At 38.7% G+C, this 18,246-nt stretch overlaps 2 protein-coding genes across 2 annotated transcripts in view; one reads left to right on the forward strand and one right to left on the reverse strand.

Moving 5' to 3' along the window:
- Positions 1 to 6,891, forward strand: part of LOC311306929 (dynein axonemal heavy chain 11) — a gene marked incomplete at its 5' end in the record, with an annotated part of 77,016 nt that extends 70,125 nt beyond the window's left edge. The window contains 6 exons of the mRNA XM_084435564.1: positions 737 to 979; positions 1,630 to 1,812; positions 4,619 to 4,734; positions 4,830 to 4,942; positions 5,816 to 5,956; positions 6,035 to 6,891. Coding sequence (XP_084291690.1) covers positions 737 to 979; positions 1,630 to 1,812; positions 4,619 to 4,734; positions 4,830 to 4,942; positions 5,816 to 5,956; positions 6,035 to 6,282 — 1,044 coding nt within the window. The 3' untranslated portion in view covers positions 6,283 to 6,891. The remainder of the gene's footprint in view (positions 1 to 736; positions 980 to 1,629; positions 1,813 to 4,618; positions 4,735 to 4,829; positions 4,943 to 5,815; positions 5,957 to 6,034) is intronic.
- A 2,789-nt stretch (positions 6,892 to 9,680) lies between these two features.
- The window catches only part of rapgef5b (Rap guanine nucleotide exchange factor (GEF) 5b), a 67,931-nt gene continuing 59,365 nt past the window's right edge, over positions 9,681 to 18,246 (reverse strand). The window contains exons 17-26 of the mRNA XM_084384688.1: positions 18,033 to 18,182; positions 15,410 to 15,507; positions 15,123 to 15,239; positions 13,938 to 14,116; positions 13,600 to 13,690; positions 13,380 to 13,430; positions 13,054 to 13,141; positions 11,975 to 12,039; positions 11,537 to 11,591; positions 9,681 to 10,976 (exon numbers count right to left, since the gene is read on the reverse strand). Coding sequence (XP_084240814.1) covers positions 10,858 to 10,976; positions 11,537 to 11,591; positions 11,975 to 12,039; positions 13,054 to 13,141; positions 13,380 to 13,430; positions 13,600 to 13,690; positions 13,938 to 14,116; positions 15,123 to 15,239; positions 15,410 to 15,507; positions 18,033 to 18,182 — 1,013 coding nt within the window. The 3' untranslated portion in view covers positions 9,681 to 10,857. The remainder of the gene's footprint in view (positions 10,977 to 11,536; positions 11,592 to 11,974; positions 12,040 to 13,053; positions 13,142 to 13,379; positions 13,431 to 13,599; positions 13,691 to 13,937; positions 14,117 to 15,122; positions 15,240 to 15,409; positions 15,508 to 18,032; positions 18,183 to 18,246) is intronic.

Genomic DNA, 18,246 nt, shown 5'->3' on the forward strand with positions numbered 1-18,246 from the left:
ACTAGGTTTTTTTCTGGCCAGTGGCGCAATTGTTTTATGGAACAGTAAAATAGCACCAGGGATTGTTTGCGCCGGAACACGCCTCCTTTTTTGCGCTGCACCGCCCAGGGAGCGCAAGTTCATTCCCTAGTTTAGCGACGTGCTTCTGTGGAGGGAAAAGCGCGCTTTGCGCGGGTGCAAAATAGGAATGAAACATGCGTCGGTGCACAAAGTCAATTGCGCTGGGTGCAAGATAGGGCCCCATATGTTTAATGCTAAGATCTTAAGCGTGTGTGTTCTGAAGTGGTGTGTGTGTGTGTGAGGTTATTAAGGCTGTTTTCCAGCAGTGGTCAGGCATGCAGCCCAATGTTTCCTCACCGAGTCTCATTAGACCCCAGGATGAGCAGCCATCAATCACAGAGTTTTTCCTTTAGCCTTTCCACACAGCTGCATTACTCTCCCAGTGCCCAGCACCAGCCCTGCTATCGATTACCACACACACCTTCATCTGTTAGTGAGCACTAACACAGGTTAGCGTGGTCCAATGCTACAAGGCTGATCAGGACAAAATATTGTGCAGAAAATTTGTGACCTAAAATCATGTTGTGTCACTGGCTACAAAACATGATCTATCAAGCCTTTTGGCTACCAGATGATAGACTTCACCACCTCAAATAGGAATCTCAAAATCACAATAGAAATGAAGCATCTTCCAGTAACTCCATGATCTCTAGAGTGACTTATCCTCTCTCACCAGTTTGAAGGGGAGCTGTTCTTGTGTCCTGGCTTTCCAGCGCCTCCTGATCTGGACTACACTGGGTATCACAGCTACATAGATGAGAGATTGCCCTCGGAGAGCCCTGGTCTCTACAGCATGCACCCTAATGCTGAGATTGAGTTTATGACAGCCACGTCTGATGCCCTCTTCAAAACTTTACTGGAACTGCAGCCTAGAGACTCATCAACTGGAGAGGGAGCATCACAGTGCATAGAGGAGAAGGTAAAGCTATTTGCTAACTATTATGAGGATGTGTATGCACTGCTGTTCAAAGGATTGTGATCTAAGAATGTTTTAATGTTTTTGAAAGAAGTCTCTTATGCTTATCAAGGCTGCATTTATTTGATAAATGCAGCAAAAACAGAAATATTATGTAAGGAATAATTGACTCCGGGCCGTTGAATTATTAGACAAATAATGCACACCCAAGGTGGTAATGCGGCCACGACACGAGGCAGAGTAGCGGTTACACCTTGGGTGTGCATTATTTTTCACAGCCCGGAGTCAATTATTCCGCTTATACTACATTAACCACACCCCAAAACATTGTTCAGATGATGTATTTTAAGATATTTGTCAGGTTTTTGTCCTTAAAAACGCTCCTGTTTGTGGGACTAATTTCCTGCGCATCTAATCCCAAGCCTCCATTGCCATTTCCAAAACGTCATTTTAGAGCCAATAACAGAGAGTTCAACCACTGATAGCAGACTAATGCTTATTGGTTTCTTAGTTCTTTAGTACCTTAGTATTCTACCACTTTCTACTAATTAATAAAAATTTCTTTAAAAGGTTCTCCTATACGGGATCAGCCTGCTTGTATTTAGAGTGTATAGTCACTATGGATGTATAGTTTTTTCTTCTTCCTGGGTCAGGTGAAGAGTGTTCTGGATGACATGCTGGAGAAGTTACCTGAGGAGTATAATCTAGCAGAGCTCATGTCTAAGACCGTTGAGAGGAGCCCCTACATCCTGGTGTGCCTGCAGGAGTGTGAGCGGATGAATCTGCTGCTGGGAGAGATACACAGATCCTTAAAAGAGCTGGACCTGGGATTGAAGGTCAGTGCAGTTGATTCCTGATTATTCAAAAGCAGTTGTATTTCAATACTACGCCGCATGTTTTAGTTTTGGAACATCTACATTTTTATGTGTATTTGATGTGGAAAAGTTTTTATACCCAACCAAATAATGCGAAAAGGTGTCCACCAAACGCCAGGATGTGAATTAATGAATCTTACTACGGTAAAAGCATAGCTCATGAATAATAAAGTATCATTGATTTTGCTTCCATGTATCCTCTATGAAGAGTTATGTAATAATTCATATAGTTAACTTGAGGGTGAGTAAATGATGACAGAATTTTTATTTGTGGGTGATCAAATCCCTTTGTTCCAAACCTGCATGAATTTCTTTCTTCAAAATATCATCTTTTGTGTTCAGCAGAAGAATGTTGGTAACCAAACAGTTGATGGACCCCATTGACTTCCATAGTATTTTTTTCTCCATACTATGGAAGTCAACTGTTTGGTAACCAACATTCTTCAAAATATCTTCCTTTGTGTTCAGCAGAAGGAAGAAATTCATACAGGTTTGAAATGACTTGAGAGTGAATAAATAACGACAATTTATTTTTGGGTGAACTATCCCTTTAAATATTGACTTGAGGGCGAGTAAATGGTCAAATTGATTGTACATTTTTTAATTTGCATTTAAAAAGAAACCACAAAGGAAGTAACATTGCTATCACTTCATTCTTTGTGCCTGTAAACATGAATGATGTAATGCCATGCAATTTTTCCGACTGTTTTGTCTTTTATACCCCCACACACTCATCACTAAGGACCACTAAACCAAAACATTTTATATATGTGTGAAAAAAATTATTTTCAAAATTATACATGTTACAAAATGTATTATATATATATATATACACACACACACACACAGAGGGGAGAACAAGTATTTGATACACTGTCGATTTTGCAGGTTTTCCCACTTACAAAGCATGTAGAAGTCTGTAATTTTTATCATGTCATGTTATTATATTACTCTTCAACTGTGAGTGACGGAATCTAAAACAAAAATCCAGAAAATCACATTGTATGATTTTTAATTAATTAATTTGCATTTTATTGCATGACATAAGTATTTGATACATCAGAAAAGCAGAACTTAATATTTGGTACAGAAACCTTTGTTTGCAATTACAGAGATCATACGTTTCCTGTAGTTCTTGACCAGGTTTGCACACACTGCAGGAGGGATTTTGGCCCACTCCTCCATACAGACCTTCTCCAGATCCTTCAGGTTTCGGGGCTGTCGCTGAACAATACGGACTTTCAGCTCCCTCCAAAGATTTTCTATTGGGTTCAGGTCTGGAGACTGGCTAGGCCACTCCAGGACCTTGAGATGCTTCTTATGGAGCCACTCCTTAGTTGCCCTGGCTGTGTGTTTCGGGTCGTTGTCATGCTGGAAGACCCAGCCACGACCCATCTTCGATGCTCTTACTGAGGGAAGGAGGTTGTTGGCCAAGATCTCGCGATACATGGCCCCATCCATCCTCCCCTCAAAACAGCGCAGTCGTGCTGTCCCCTGTGCAGAAAAGCATCCCCAAAGAATGATGTTTCTACCTCCATGCTTCACGGTTGGGATGGTGTTCTTGGGGTTGTACTCATCCTTCTTCTTCCCCCAAACACGGCGAGTGGAGTTTAGACCAAAAAGCTCTATTTTTGTCTCATCAGACCACATGACCTTCTCCCATTCCTCCTCTGGATCATCCAGATGGTCATTGGCAAACTTCAGACGGGGCTGGACATGCGCTGGCTTGAGCAGGTGGACCTTGCGTGTGCTGCAGGATTTTAATCCATGATGGCGTAGTGTTACTAATGGTTTTCTTTGAGACTGTGGTCCCGGCTCTCTTCAGGTCATTGACCAGGTCCTGCCATGTAGTTCTGGGCTGATCCCTCACCTTCCTCATGATCATTGATGCCCCACGAGGTGAGATCTTGCATGGTGCCCCAGACCGAGGGAGATTGGCCGTCATCTTGAACTTCTTCCATTTTCGAATAATTGCGCCAACAGTTGTTGCCTTCTCACCAAGCTACTTGCCTATTGTCGTGTAGCCCATTCCAGCCTTGTGCAGGTCTACAATTTTATCCCTGATGTCCTTACACAGCTCTCTGGTCTTGGCCATTGTGGAGAGGTTGGAGTCTGTTTGATTGAGTGTGTGGACAGGTGTCTTTTATACAGGTAACGAGTTCAAACAGGTGCAGTTATTACAGGTAATGAGTGGAGAACAGGAGGGCTTCTTAAAGAAAAACTAACAGGTCTGTGAGAGCCGGAATTCTTACTGGTTGGTAGGTGATCAAATACTTATGTCATGCAATAAAATGCTAATAAATTATTTAAAAATCATACAATGTGATTTTCTGGATTTTTGTTTTTAGATTCCGTCTCTCACAGTTGAAGTGTACTTATGATAAAAATTACAGACCTCTACATGCTTTGTAAGTGGGAAAACCTGCAAAATCGGCAGTGTATCAAATACTTGTTCTCCCCACTGTGTGTGTATGTATGTATGTATATGTGTGTGTATGGACACATAAATTATAATTAATACATATTAAACATTATTTTTACATTTCATAAGTCCATAAAGTATGACATATTATTTAATTATTGCAGATTTAAGTTGCTGTGAATTATTTATTTTAAGGTATATATCTTTATTTCTTTTTTTTTGCATGTAAAAAGTAGAGCACTGATGCTAAAATCTACCTCTGCTTACTTATATGCACTTGTTTTTGTTTAGTTTTCTACAACGAGTGTTAACTGAATCAGTGTGTTCTCTAACATGATGTTACAGGGTGAATTGAGTCTTTCTTCAGACATTGAGCTGCTCCAAGCAGCTCTGTTCTACGATAGCGTACCAGAGAGCTGGAGCAGGCTGGCATACCCTTCAACCAAAACACTGGCTCTGTGGTACAGTTACCTTCATGTATAGAAAAAACTCTAAACCGTATCACATGCAGTACAGTAGGCTTGAGTGATGAGGTCTGCAAAATCATACTCTGCAGGTTTCGTGACATTCTAGCTCAGTGTCGGGAGTTGGACACGTGGACTCAAGACTTTGTGTTTCCTGCTGTGGTTTGGATCTCAGGACTCTTTAGTCCTCAATCATTTCTCACAGGTGAGACAAACGCACACAAACACACTAGGGCTGTCAATCTTCCTCTATAATACTATTCGAATTCCATTCCTTATTTTATTTAATATTTGAATAATATTCGAATATTAAATGCTCAAATTCATCCTATTATTAATATTTACGACATTACACAGTCTTATGGATCGCCAATGCGTGATGTTGATCGGTCTCATATCTTCACAGATAAACCGTCAGTTTGTCTGTTATTGCCTTTTGGCGGACAGCTGGTAGCAGTTGAGCCCCGTGATGAGGAGAGAGGCAGAACATAAGTAATTATTGCCTGTTTTAGCGGCGGTTCCTCGGACAGATCGCCTAGCTTGTCAGGTTGTAAGTTGTCATAAAAAAAATAACGTATATTTTCCTCTCCGTTTTGGCCTTCCGTCCACAATGAGACGGCGTTTTTATTAATGAAAACGCACTCCAAAGTGGATATATTTGAAGACGCCGTTTTCACGTTGTAATGTGGACTGAGAATCAAATTGTTGATCTCCGTTACCGTGGAGACATTCCTCTCCGCGACTTTTGACAGTTGTTATGATGATACAGCGTGGATAACGTGCACAATTGTGTTACGATTCAAAAACGTTATTGTTTATCAGACGAAACAAAAGCATTTAATTTTCACATGTGTGTGCCAAGGCGGCGAGAAAGGCAAGATTGCATAAAAATAATATTAATAAAAAAAATAAAAAAGCAATATTCGAATAGGAACTTCAGCATTCGAATAGTATTGATTTTTTTAATATTCGAATTATATTCGAATTTCGGAATTCGTTCCAACAGCCCTAAAACACACACATATACTGTACAAAAGGGCTCTTGCTGTCATTGTGCTGAAAATGTTCTGTTTTGCAGCGATTCTGCAGAGTATAGCTCGAAAAAACAAGTGGCCTTTAGATAGGATGAGTCTGTCCGTGGACGTCACCAAAAAAACCAAGGATGATTATGGGCATCCTCCTCGAGAGGGAGCGTACATCCATGGACTCTACATAGAGGGTGAGTATAAGCTCTATTCTGAAGTGAATTTCATGTTGGTGTGAATGAAGTTTTCATGATTCTTGATGCGTCCCACAGGTGCTCGCTGGGATGGCTCCTCAGGTCTGTTATCAGAGGCTGTTCTGAAGGAGTTGACTCCAGCCATGCCAGTGCTGTACATACGTGCGGTCCCCGCCGACCAGCAGGATGTGAAGAACACCTACGAGTGCCCAGTGTACCGCACCAAACTCCGCGGCCCCACCTACATCTGGAGCTTCCCTCTCAAAACACACCAACCACCTGCAAAGTGGGTTCTGGCAGGAGCGGCCCTGCTTCTGTCGGTGTAAATGAAAGACCAACTCCATTTCACCCATAGAGGTTCTTATATAAACAGTATGGTGTTGATTCCATAATTTTCAGCTATAAAAATGAAAGCAATGTTTTTTTTTATGTTTTTTTTCCATCCAAAGTTGCCAATTTAACCTATGCGCAAAATTGGAGTATCGCATAAAACATTTGCGAATAATGCACCGTTTCCATCCCATGTGTTCAAGAGAACAAAATCGTCACTTCCTGGGAAATTGACGCAAAATACATGTAATAAAATGTTTACTGCAATCGGGGAAGCCATTTTGGCTCTTTTTTCCTTAATGACTTGTGCGCCTCAGTGCCCACAGACGAAACGCAATAACAAACGCTCTCATGTTATCTTTCGTTCGGAGGCGGATGCCTGGTGTTTAGGAACGCAAGTGTGCAAGACTTTGGCTCAGGCCTTCCAGAATGACCAAACCAACATTTGAGATGCTGTGCAATGAAACTGGTCCGTTGGTTGGTCCAGTTATGCCATCTCACATGATCTGTTGAGGCAAAGTCACACGACTTTTTTTTTTTTTTTGCGCATTGTGGGATTTATTCGTTAAATGTTTCCATCATAGTTTATACGCATGTTTGAAAAAATGATCCGCATCAATTGATCACACAAGTTTTTTTTATGCACATTTTGGGAATTTATGCGCATCTGTTCAATCCTGTGCTTTTTTTAATACAATATCCTCAAACTTTGCATAAAAATAGGTGGATGGAAACATAGCTAGTATAATATCGTATATGAATTTAATTTTACATTTAAATTTGTGTTTTAATGTATGTATTTTTATTTTGTCTGATGCAGGGCTGCACGTTTAAGTATGATTGCAAATGCTGCGATTTAAAGACGTGTGTCTTTTACACGTCTCTTTTTTTTGGAGCGGTCTTGGAGCGGCTTAGTTGGTCCATCGGTCCATCTCCACATCTGCTGTGAGATTGGATCGCTTATAATGTGTACTTGATAACGCAACATCCACCAACAATCTTCCCATAATGAGAAGCGATTATAAACCCGGCTGTTGTCAAAAAAAATAATAATTAAGAACTCAATGTGGTTTTCCACCAAAATACCAGCTTGATGGTTTAACATTAAGAACTTACAAAATTACAAAGTAAAATTACTAATATTTATGACTCTTAATATTTTTATTTAGAACCTAACAATATGACAAAAAGTTGGACAAAATTGTGACGCCCTACAAACAAGCACAAGCCTTAAGTTTGTTTTGCATTTGAAATCACAATCTAATTGTGATTTTTTAATTTTTTTTATAGAAAAATCACAATTCGATTTTCCCCAAGTCGTGCAGCCCTGTCTGATACCTATAAAAACGTAACTGTTAAAAATTGTGCACAAAATCTAAATACAATAGAAAATGTGTAAGAAGTATTATGATATTGCAATTATTGTAATAAGTATTGTACTGTAAATATTAACGCTATATTGATGTTGTTATTAGCTTAATTAAATTTAAAGCAGCTCCGTGAATGACACTATCTCCTCGAGTGCCACACAATAAGAGTCTCAGTAGATTATGAACCAGGCTGATACTGATTTTCAATTGAGGTGTGTTTGACCTTCCTCTCCTGATGAATACAGATAGATCAGTATGATTCATCTCACGTCGGTACAGAAACCAATTTATCATCTTTGAATGACATGCTTGGTCTTATCCATTTTTTCCCTCACGTGTCCCTCGATGTGATTTAATAACTTCTACAGTGCACTGCTGAACTGTACAAATGTGATTTTGTTCAACAGTAGCTATTTTAGAAGGTATTAAACATAAAAATCTACGGAGTACACAATCACAAAAACACACAACATCTGCTGCTGTGTTTGTCTGTATAGTTCCTTGCTGTGACGCAGACCTTGTCAGGAGACAAGAAAATGATACATCTGTCCCAGAGAGGGAAATGAGAGGTTAGCACAAGCTGTGGCGCGGTCCCTCCCCTCTCAGCGAGTCCAGCGGCGGCCTCACAGCAGGTAATAATGGCCCAGAACAGGATGGATCAGTAACTGTTTAGACAATTCATCCTCGTTCTCACTGAGACAGCTGAGATGCCAATTTAGCGTCACAGAGAAGATTCACACTCTTAAGTGACGTATAATGAGATCTCTGCTTTATTAAGTAGTCACGATTTACAGACCCCATGAAGTCAAAATACAAGTTTTTGGGCTTTTCCGGTTGGCTTTGTGGTCTCCATAAGATAATGTACTCTTAAAAGTTAACAAAATTACGCTAAAAGGTATTTAATACTTCTGGAACTCATTACTAAAAAATTATTTGTATATAATAATAGGTTATGTTTACTATTTGAGATGTGTATATATGTAAAAATATACTGTATTATAATAAGTTATGATCGTATGGGAGTTGTGATCCCATGAGAAAATACTATACCGGAAGTTTGCATAGCCACTGAGATTTTAACAAAACTACAAGCAATACTTGTACAACTACTAACACGGCTGTAAATTAAAAACTATAGGTTCTTGTTAACAAAACAAAAAAATGGAGCCGTTCAAATTCCCCTCATTCTTAAAGTTTCATAAGGAAATGTTAGCACACGAAAGAAAACTGCTCGTCAGGCGTTTTACAGGGTCAATTTAATGTCGGCATGAAACAGTCTTTTATTCTCAATTATATCAGAGAAGAGATGTCATTGCAAGAGGTGGAGGGGAAGTAACGCGGATAATTTATAATAAATGCTGCAGTATAAAAAAAAGAAAAAGAATTGTCCATTTTGATTTCATGGTGACTTTAAAGGTGCAGTATGTAATACTGAGAGTGAGAAGAGCGGTTGAAATGGGGGAGGGAGGGGTTCTAGCAGACCAATCACAGCATTTGCGGTCTGTGTAGAATTGACGCATTGTCATAGCCTACGATGTAGCTACAGCGTGAGTTCGACACAGAAGTATAAATTGGGATTGACGAGGCGTTTTAGATCAGATAGGATCTGCAATCTCAGACCCAGTTTGTTTGCTGGCTTTCATGGCTGGAACACGCTGTTTTCCGACAACTGGCAACCTGGTGTGTCGAAATAGCTACTATTGGGTAAATTGGTATTGGGCGGGATAAAACATACCAAAACAAAAACATACATTTCGACACGGAACGCACATGTCAAAGTAGAATAATAGCACTGTATTTTGGAGAAACGTAATTTAACTTAAATTTCTCAAAAAACATTGTAGAGTCAAAAAATGACATGCAGCATCTTTAACAGGAATGTCTGTCAATTCACATTCCTACCACTAGGTGGCGGTACGTGTCTAGTTTACATTTGCATACAATGTAAGGTAAAAAAAATATTAGGCAAAAGATGGATTTTACAGCATGGGCACACAAAAAAAGAAACACACACAGTGGCAAAGGATTTTTTTTTTCCTTTAATGTCAGGCTCTTAGTAAAGAAAACTAGTGCAAACAGCAGCTACAGTCAGTCACTGCTAACAATTTTTTTCTGAAGGTGAGATGCACACCTTTCTATTGCTTTATGGCCTGGCTTTTTTTTGTATTTAAAAAAAAAAAAAGTCTTAGTATTTACAGAGTTCACACATGAACCTCAGGCATTATCAGACTGGTCAATCAATGGCGTCGCCAAATCCTTCAGACCATCTGATCACATTTACATTACATCATTTCTTTGTATTTAAAACCTAGGCGTTGTCTTCCCTTCTGAATCAGGGACAACTTTGTTGTTTAATAAATATCTTAATGTCGCATAAATCAAAGTACAACTTATACAAAGAAATCTATACTTTTGCTTTCTTCAAGCACCATCTAGTGTCAGAACCATTGCTCACCGTTGTTTTCAAACAGGAGGTTAGTCCATAATTTGTATCCAATTATTATGTAAAAGTCTGCAAAATAAATTGCATATATTTTCTTAAAGATATGCATTATTTAAATATGTCCTTATAGTGTGTGCAAGTTCAACTAATGGCCTTTAATCTACAGTTCTACTTCTTGCTTCTGGTAGCAGTACTGTACCTAAAATACAGTGTGCTGCCTTGAGATATTTTTCTGATTGTCTACAAATAGTTTGTTGGACATGATCTAAAAAGGCATCAAATTGTTTTAGATTTGTGCATGTAGGTCAAATTCCATACTAATGAAGATTCTTTTCTCATATATGCATATGCTAAAAACAATCCACTGGCTATTGTTGTAAAACTATTTTGAAGTGGCAAACTGGCTCATAACAACTAAAACTCTGTCCTACACTACTGAGTGAAAGTCTGCTGTACAAAAAAAACATCTGACTTTTCTGTACTGTAACTTACAGAACACTGGGTCACTGTAATGTTTCATTTCTGTTTCAGCTGTACTGTAGATTTCAGAAGCAATTTTATATTTCGCAGTCTTGCATGATTCAGCGTCTTTCTTCCTTTCACATTATTAATCTTGTGGAGATTTCTTTGGCTGTGCGATACACTGTATCTGCTCGGTATGGTTGGTGTGAGTGTGTCTCCCCCTAGTGGAGGACATACTCATCACAGTCTTCTGTCCTGTCTCGTTCAGTAGTTGATTTAGGATGTATGGCGTTGTTCTATGTCCTGGGCTCAAGTCTATGTGAGAGCTCAAATAGAGTCTGTTGATTGTCGATGACGTGCAGGTAATTGATGTACGTTCTCACTTCCACGCTGTCCTTCTGGGACAACATGTTTCCTAATGGACAAAAGACAAAAGTCATTCTTATAACCTATAGAGAATCAACACAACAGGAGCGAGGCTGACTTTCAGTGTACTTGAAGCCACTAAACTGTGATGAACTATTTTAAGTGTAGAGACAGATTTGGGTCATGCAGTAATATATACGGACCTGTGTGTTCAAATACAAGTTGAAGTGTGTCATTGTTTGAAATACTAAAATACGTTCTGCTATCGAGGCTTAATATGAAAAGACAACCAAGTAAAGCATTTTTAGGCTGATTTTCCTGAGAAGTTTAGTTGTTTGAGCAGTCCGACCAGCAACAGCAACATTAGCTCGACCAATGGCATGAGATTGGGGCGTGATTATCTGGTTACCTTGCCAATAGGAGATTGTGGGCTAAGTGTTTGGGAAAAATGTTTGAAACAGCCTTTTTTGTGTGTGTGTGTGTGTGTGTGTGTGTGTGTGTGTGTGTGTGTGTGTAATTCCATTTGGATGTGGTTGCAGTGCAGAGATTACACACTCAAGCAAGGATACATTATTTTATTCTTGTAAATTGTGCGTTTTGAGCACTTACCCATGTGATCTGTCCGACACTGCCTGATAATCCGCACTGTGTCTGCTATCATGTGCTGCACACAAAATACATCTCACATAAGCTTGTTTTGTTCACTTGATGGTACTATATGTGACATTAAAGGGATAGTTCACCCAAAAATGAATATTCTGTCATCATTTACTCACCCTCGTGCCATTTCAAACCCGTATGACTTTCTTCTGTGAATTTTGAGAAATGTCCCCTCATACAATGGAAGTCAATGGTAACCAAAACAATTTGGTGACCAACATTCTTCAAAATACCTTCTTTTGTTCCACAAAAACAAGAAGTCATATAGGTTTGGAATGACATGAGGGTGAATAAATTGACAGAATGTTCATTTTTGGGTGAACTAACCCTTTAATTAAAACAAACAATAATAAAAGGAACCTGTATAAGGCCCAATTATTGACTTACTAGCTTATCGAAGTTGACCAGGTTGTCGAGAAAGGTTTTGTTGCCCTCGTGAATGAAGGTAATATCTGTACAGATAGAATGTTTGTTCAAATGTCACTACACACATTGCTATTGCAAAAATGGCCAAAAGTCTTTCGAAAAGACTCTCAACATGTCCTAACCAGATACATTGTGATAAAGAAACTAGCGATAAATGCTAATTATTTCTTTCAAACCGCTTGTTAAAGGAATAGTTCACTTAAAAATTAAAATTGTCATAATTTACTCACCCTCAAGTTGTTTCAAACCTATATGAATTTCTTTGTTCTGTTCAAGATATTTTGAAGAATGTTGGTAACCAAACAAGTTGATGGGTCCCATTGATATCCATAGTATTTTTTTTTTCCTACTATGGAAGTCAATGGGGTCCATCAACTGTCTGATTACTGACATTCTTCAAAATATCTTCTTTTGTGTTCAACAGAAGAAAGAAATTCATACAGGTTTGAAACAACTTGAGGGTGAGTAAATGATGACAATTTTCATTTTTAAGTTGACTATTCCTTTAAGTAATGATGTAAAGAATACTGTTTTGGGGGTCTCAACAGCCGTTTATGAGAACTACTTATTAATATCACTCATTTAAGCTAAGCTTTGAAAAACTCACATTGTGCACTACATTACAGAACCCAACACTTTAAAGATTAAATCACTGTCTGGCCATCTGAGATGTTGGAATAGGTTAGGATCATGATTTTTTGTCAGTAGTATTACTACACACAGTGAATGTGTATATTTGAGCCGTTTGCTTTTGGCATTCGATAGTGTTTGGGCCCGGAAATGATGACGCATGACATCAGACTAATATCTGTTGTGTTGGGTTGCCTCAGTCTAAAATCCTGACCCCCATATTTAAACATTTAAAGTTGACAAGAAATAGAAATTCACCCGTTTTCTAAATGTATGTTATTGACCATATTGTGAATTATTCATCAAAATATGCTTCTTTTATTTTTAGACCTTGTGGCTGCTTAGAAGACGATGTCATGTGCAGATTACTAATGATCTGATGATATTGTGTGTGTTTTTGGTTGTAGCACCTTTCAGTAGCAGAGGTAGGAAAGGGATCTTGGGAGACTTCATCTTCCTGAAGGCATCTCTGTAGGCTTTATGGTTTAAAGAAGGGTCCTGTGGGTCATGCACAAGCATTAATGTGTACATATTTGTATTGGTTTACCCGTGAAAGCATCTGGTTTGTCTCAAATCTCTTCCTCTGTAATGCCACCTGCTGTTTCCTCCCTGGAGTCTCTGATCTGATTACGGCTTCATACATCACATCCTAATGAGCCGTAAACAGCACAAAATGCTCTAGCGGGAGGTGAACTAGCAGGAGGCGACTTACGATTGTGATGAGACAGTCACTTACCGTCAGGCTCTCCAGCTCAGAGAACAACTTCCTGAACTTCCCAGGGACTTTCTGAAATTAGGACGGTAAAAAAAAAAATCCTGTTTAGCACAGTTTGCAATACACTCTAGTTTCTTGCTTCTAAAAATAATTACAAAGATTGATGTTGAAAATCTGACTGCAACACTACTCCACATATTTAGTAGTGCATTTCTATGCATTGGAGTTGTTGTCTTCCTACCTCCAATGTCTGAGTGAGGCGACTGACAGCGGGACTGTTCAGTCCCATAATAATCGCAAAGAACGAGTTCAGGTTCCTCTGTGCTTTACAGCTACGAAAGAGTGAGAGACAACAAGAAAGGAGGGAACATGAGCATGTACACCATCTGATTTATTTGAGTAGAAAGAAATACAACCACGAGTTATTTTAGCGTGTTGCTATGTGATTGCAAAGGTGTTTTGGCTTGTTAGGTGGGTGCTTACTTGCCCGAATCAAAAATTTTACGATATGGCTCGGGTCCTTCGGAGTTTATGGGATTATTTCCGTCAGCGAGTGTGTGTTTGTGCATGTGTACTTACTGTGCCGCGATCTTGATGAATTTTTTGAAGAGCTGCACACGTTTGCAGAGGGTTGTGCACAGAAGCACTTCGGTCATCACCCACTGTTGAGTCTCATTACAGCGCTGCAACAGCTGCTCCAGCGCCACCGTGTGGCCAGCGCTCGCATCGCGGCTCAACGTGAAGTGCACCAGCTCTTGCTGCACAGTAGTAAGGAAAATAACATGGCTATGGTTGCTGGGCCTTGTTGAACATTGTAGAGAATCTCAGTATTGAATCAAAACTATCGAGTATGTTCGATTTACAAGCCAGCTGTGTTCATAAAGTGCCCCTATCGTGCTATTTTAAAGGTTCCTAATTTGGTCTAGGTCTCCTGCAATAGGTTTACATGCATCCAAGGTCCAAAAACACCTTAATTTTCTCAAAATCTACATTGCAGCATTATCACTTTTCTCACAGTGTCTGAAGCAGCTCATTCAAGGATTTGTGGAGTCCCACCGTAGGACCCCAGTAGTATGCCTGGGTCTTAAGGTGGGACTCATCTCTACACCACAGCGGTCTTGAGTCTAAACCATTTCCTTCCCTCTGCTCTGATTGGTCAGATGGTCCAGTCTGTTGTGATTGGTGTTCAAAATGCCCATTACCATTTCTAAATTTCAGCTTGGGACCTTGTATATTCTACTGAAATTCCACCCAAATATCACAAAGACATAGGAAACATAATCCTTATTAATACATATGAATCGTCTTAAATCTGTTCATCATATTAAGTGATCATGTCTGTTGGATTAATTAATTTTCATTTTGAATTAATTTAATTGTTTTCACGTATAAAAATTGCTCAATGCACATTCATAAACGGATCAAATATGATAAACAAGCTCAACCTTACTTGCTTGAGCACCGTGAACAAACCTCAGAATTTTGGGTAAATGGATTTTCAATGGAGGGACAGAAATTCAAACGACGTTACGGTGAGCAATCGATCACGTCATTTTCTTTTTTGGGTAGAATATTCCTTTAATGTTGGGTTATGTTCTTTTGTAGGAAATATTTTCTTTCATTCCAGACTGATATTATATACTGTAAAGCAACTGTGTTTGATAACTACCTCATTGCCTATTTTAAATGTAAACTTCATTTTAGTTGTCATTTCTCTAGTACACCCTCTCTTGTGCTGCACTGTGTGAAATGTGAAGACGTTACCTCATGGACGTTACTAAAGAAACTCCAGTCACAGTTGGTGAGCGACACGGCGACATCCCATGTGTTCATGCTCAGCATCTTTACTGAGCGCTGGTGCCCATTATCAGTGAAGGGACTCTGGGAGAACAACACAGACATTCATCTGTTCAACGTTATACTTAAAGTGGGTCATTCACAAAGTCAGGCAGAAAAGACAGGCAAGTTTAGTCGTGTGTGGACCTGAGCTAATGGTGTGGAAAGCAGGTTTGTTTTAAGAGCGGTTCAGAAAGCATCACTCTGACTCTCACCATGATGTCCGTCAGGTCTCTTCTGCAGACCAGCAGCCTCTCAGCGGCACTGAGTGAAGACGAGAACACGCACTGATCCGACTGAAGCAGAACCTTCTCTGGAGAAAGAGAAAGAGAGAGGAATAACGATGAAGAGAAAGCATCAATGGGGTAAACAGTGAGGTACAACAGAAAATGTATTTAAAAATCATTTATTTGGACCCCGATTTGGTAATTAGGATACAAAGGCCTACTTAATTTCTGTCTCCCAAAAAAACATCACAAAATGTAAATTAAATACCTTAAATACCTGTTGTCACTGTATACACTGAAAATGTTCCTGATTCATGAAGTCATTGTGGGAAGTGTTCAAAGGTTGATTTTCAGATTAGTTTGATCTCATGTAATAACATTTAAAATGTTGCAAAATTATGCAGCTAATGCACATATATTTTGAGACTTAAGAGTTTATGATATTTAGTTTGATATATTTTTATGATACTTATGACTTTGTGGTATTCAGTTTTGTTAAAGGTAATTAAAGCAACAGTGTTTCAGCATTTGAAGTGAAAATATGGATTTAGAGTAAAAATAACACTTTACAACAAGGTTTCATTAGTTAAACTAACAATGGACAATACTTCTATAGCATTTATTAATCTTAGTTAATGTTAATTAAAACATTTTACTAATACATTATTAAACTCAAAAGTTGCATTTGTTAACATTGGCTAACATGAACAAACAATAAATTAACTAACATTAACAAAGACTAATGAATACTTTTAACAAATGTATTGCTCATTGTTAGTACATGCAAGTTAATACATTTAGTTAATGTTAACAAATGAGACCTTATTGTAAAGTGTTACCATAATGTCATTACAAATCTGTATGAGTTTGTCTTCTGTAGAACAAAAAAATATATATATTTTGAAGAATACTGGGAACCCAACAACACCGAAGTCCATTAACTTAAAATTTTATAGACAAAAAAACTCATTTTTTAAACAACCTTCAGAAACAATGTTTTTTAGTTTTTGTAGTTAATGTAATAATAACTATAAATTAAGCATAATAACATGCAACTAACCCTAAACCAAACCCCAATCCTAACCTTATAGTAAGTACATGTAGTTAAAGGGATAGTTCACTTTGAAATTAATTTTTGATATGTTTTAGCTTACCTCAAGGGCATCCAAGATGTAGGTGTCTTTGTTTCCGCAGTAGTTTCAATTTTGATATTTTTAGGTCAAACCGTTCTTGTCTGTCAGTCATATAATGCAGGTCTATGGTCACTGTCTCAAAACACAAGCACAGAGTCCAAATTAAAACAATTCCCCATCGTCCAAATGAAACAATTCCCCATCGTAAGTACACATTGATGGCCTAAGACACGAAACGAGCGGTTTGTGTGAGAAAACGAACAGTATTTATATCGTTGTTATCTCTTGAAAACAGCACACGTCCAAATGATCTGACGGCGCGGGCGGGTATAGATATATACATAGATGTCGCCTTGGCTAATGCAGTTCATTGGAACGAAACCGTAGCCAAGCGACATCTAGTGTATATATCTATACCCGCCCGCGCCGTCAGATCATTTGGACGTGTGCTGTTTTCAAGAGATAACAACGATATAAATACTGTTCGTTTTCTCACACAAACCGCTCGTTTCGTGTCTTAGGCCATCAATGTGTACTTACGATGGGGAATTGTTTAATTTGGACGATGGGGAATTGTTTTAATTTGGACTCTGTGCTTGTGTTTTGAGACAGTGACCATCGACCTGCATTATATGACTGACAGACAAGAACGGTTTGACCTAAAAATATCAAAATTGAAACTACTGCGGAAAAAAAGACACCTACATCTTGGATGCCCTTGAGGTAAGCTAAAACATACCAAAATTTTATTTCAAAGTGAACTATCCCTTTAATTATTATTACTCAGTACTTAAACGTATAATTATACTGTAAAACGGACAGCTTAAAATAAAGTGTGAGAGAAACTTCTTTTATTTAACACAGAAGAAAGTTCTGGAACATGAGTAAACGATGATAGATTTTTCATATTTAAGTGGAGTATCCCTTTAAGCACCTAAACAATTTTGGAACCAAAATACTAAAACACCATCAAAACTCTAGAAGAAAGAATATGCAAAATAATTTAAATGCAACAAATTAATTTTAATAAACAGGATGGAACAAATTTGTTTGGGTCGATGAACGAAAGTCGACCAGCACTGACTGTTTCTCTCACAATTCAATAGTGAAATAAGCCTTTACCAACACTGAAGCTCCAAAATGAACATCATTAAAAATCGGTGCATAAGTGGTTATTTCTAAAAAACTAACTATTACTCCAATAATCTGTTGCTATATCAAAAGTATTTGCATATGGTGACTGATTATCACCTTATTGCAAGGGTATTAAATCTGGTTGAGGTGTGTGTGATCAGGGTTGGTACTAGCTGCCTTACCATTTGTATTCCCTTTATTAGGATCAGAAGAGGGGGCTTGTTGTACCCTAATGACTAGTTCAAAAGCATAATAGCACAGCTGCAGACAGTGATGTCTCAAACACAAAGCTGCAGCAATGTCAATCAAAATGAAAACAGAAAGATGTTTGAACTCGATCAGACCTCCAGGATACATGACGGCCATCAACACCATGTCGTCCTCAGCGCAGTCAAGCCTTTCGGCCACAGTCCTCAGCAGTTCCTGCACAGACACCTCACTGTGCGTCCTCACGCTCACGTATGAATCTATGGTCACGTCCACGCGACACAGCACTGAAGACACACAATCACCCAGCGCTGCATCAATCAGACACCAGTTCACATCAAAATGCCATAC

Source organism: Rutilus rutilus (assembly GCF_951802725.1).
Source record: "Rutilus rutilus genome assembly, chromosome: 17".
NCBI classification, from domain to species: domain Eukaryota; kingdom Metazoa; phylum Chordata; class Actinopteri; order Cypriniformes; family Leuciscidae; genus Rutilus; species Rutilus rutilus.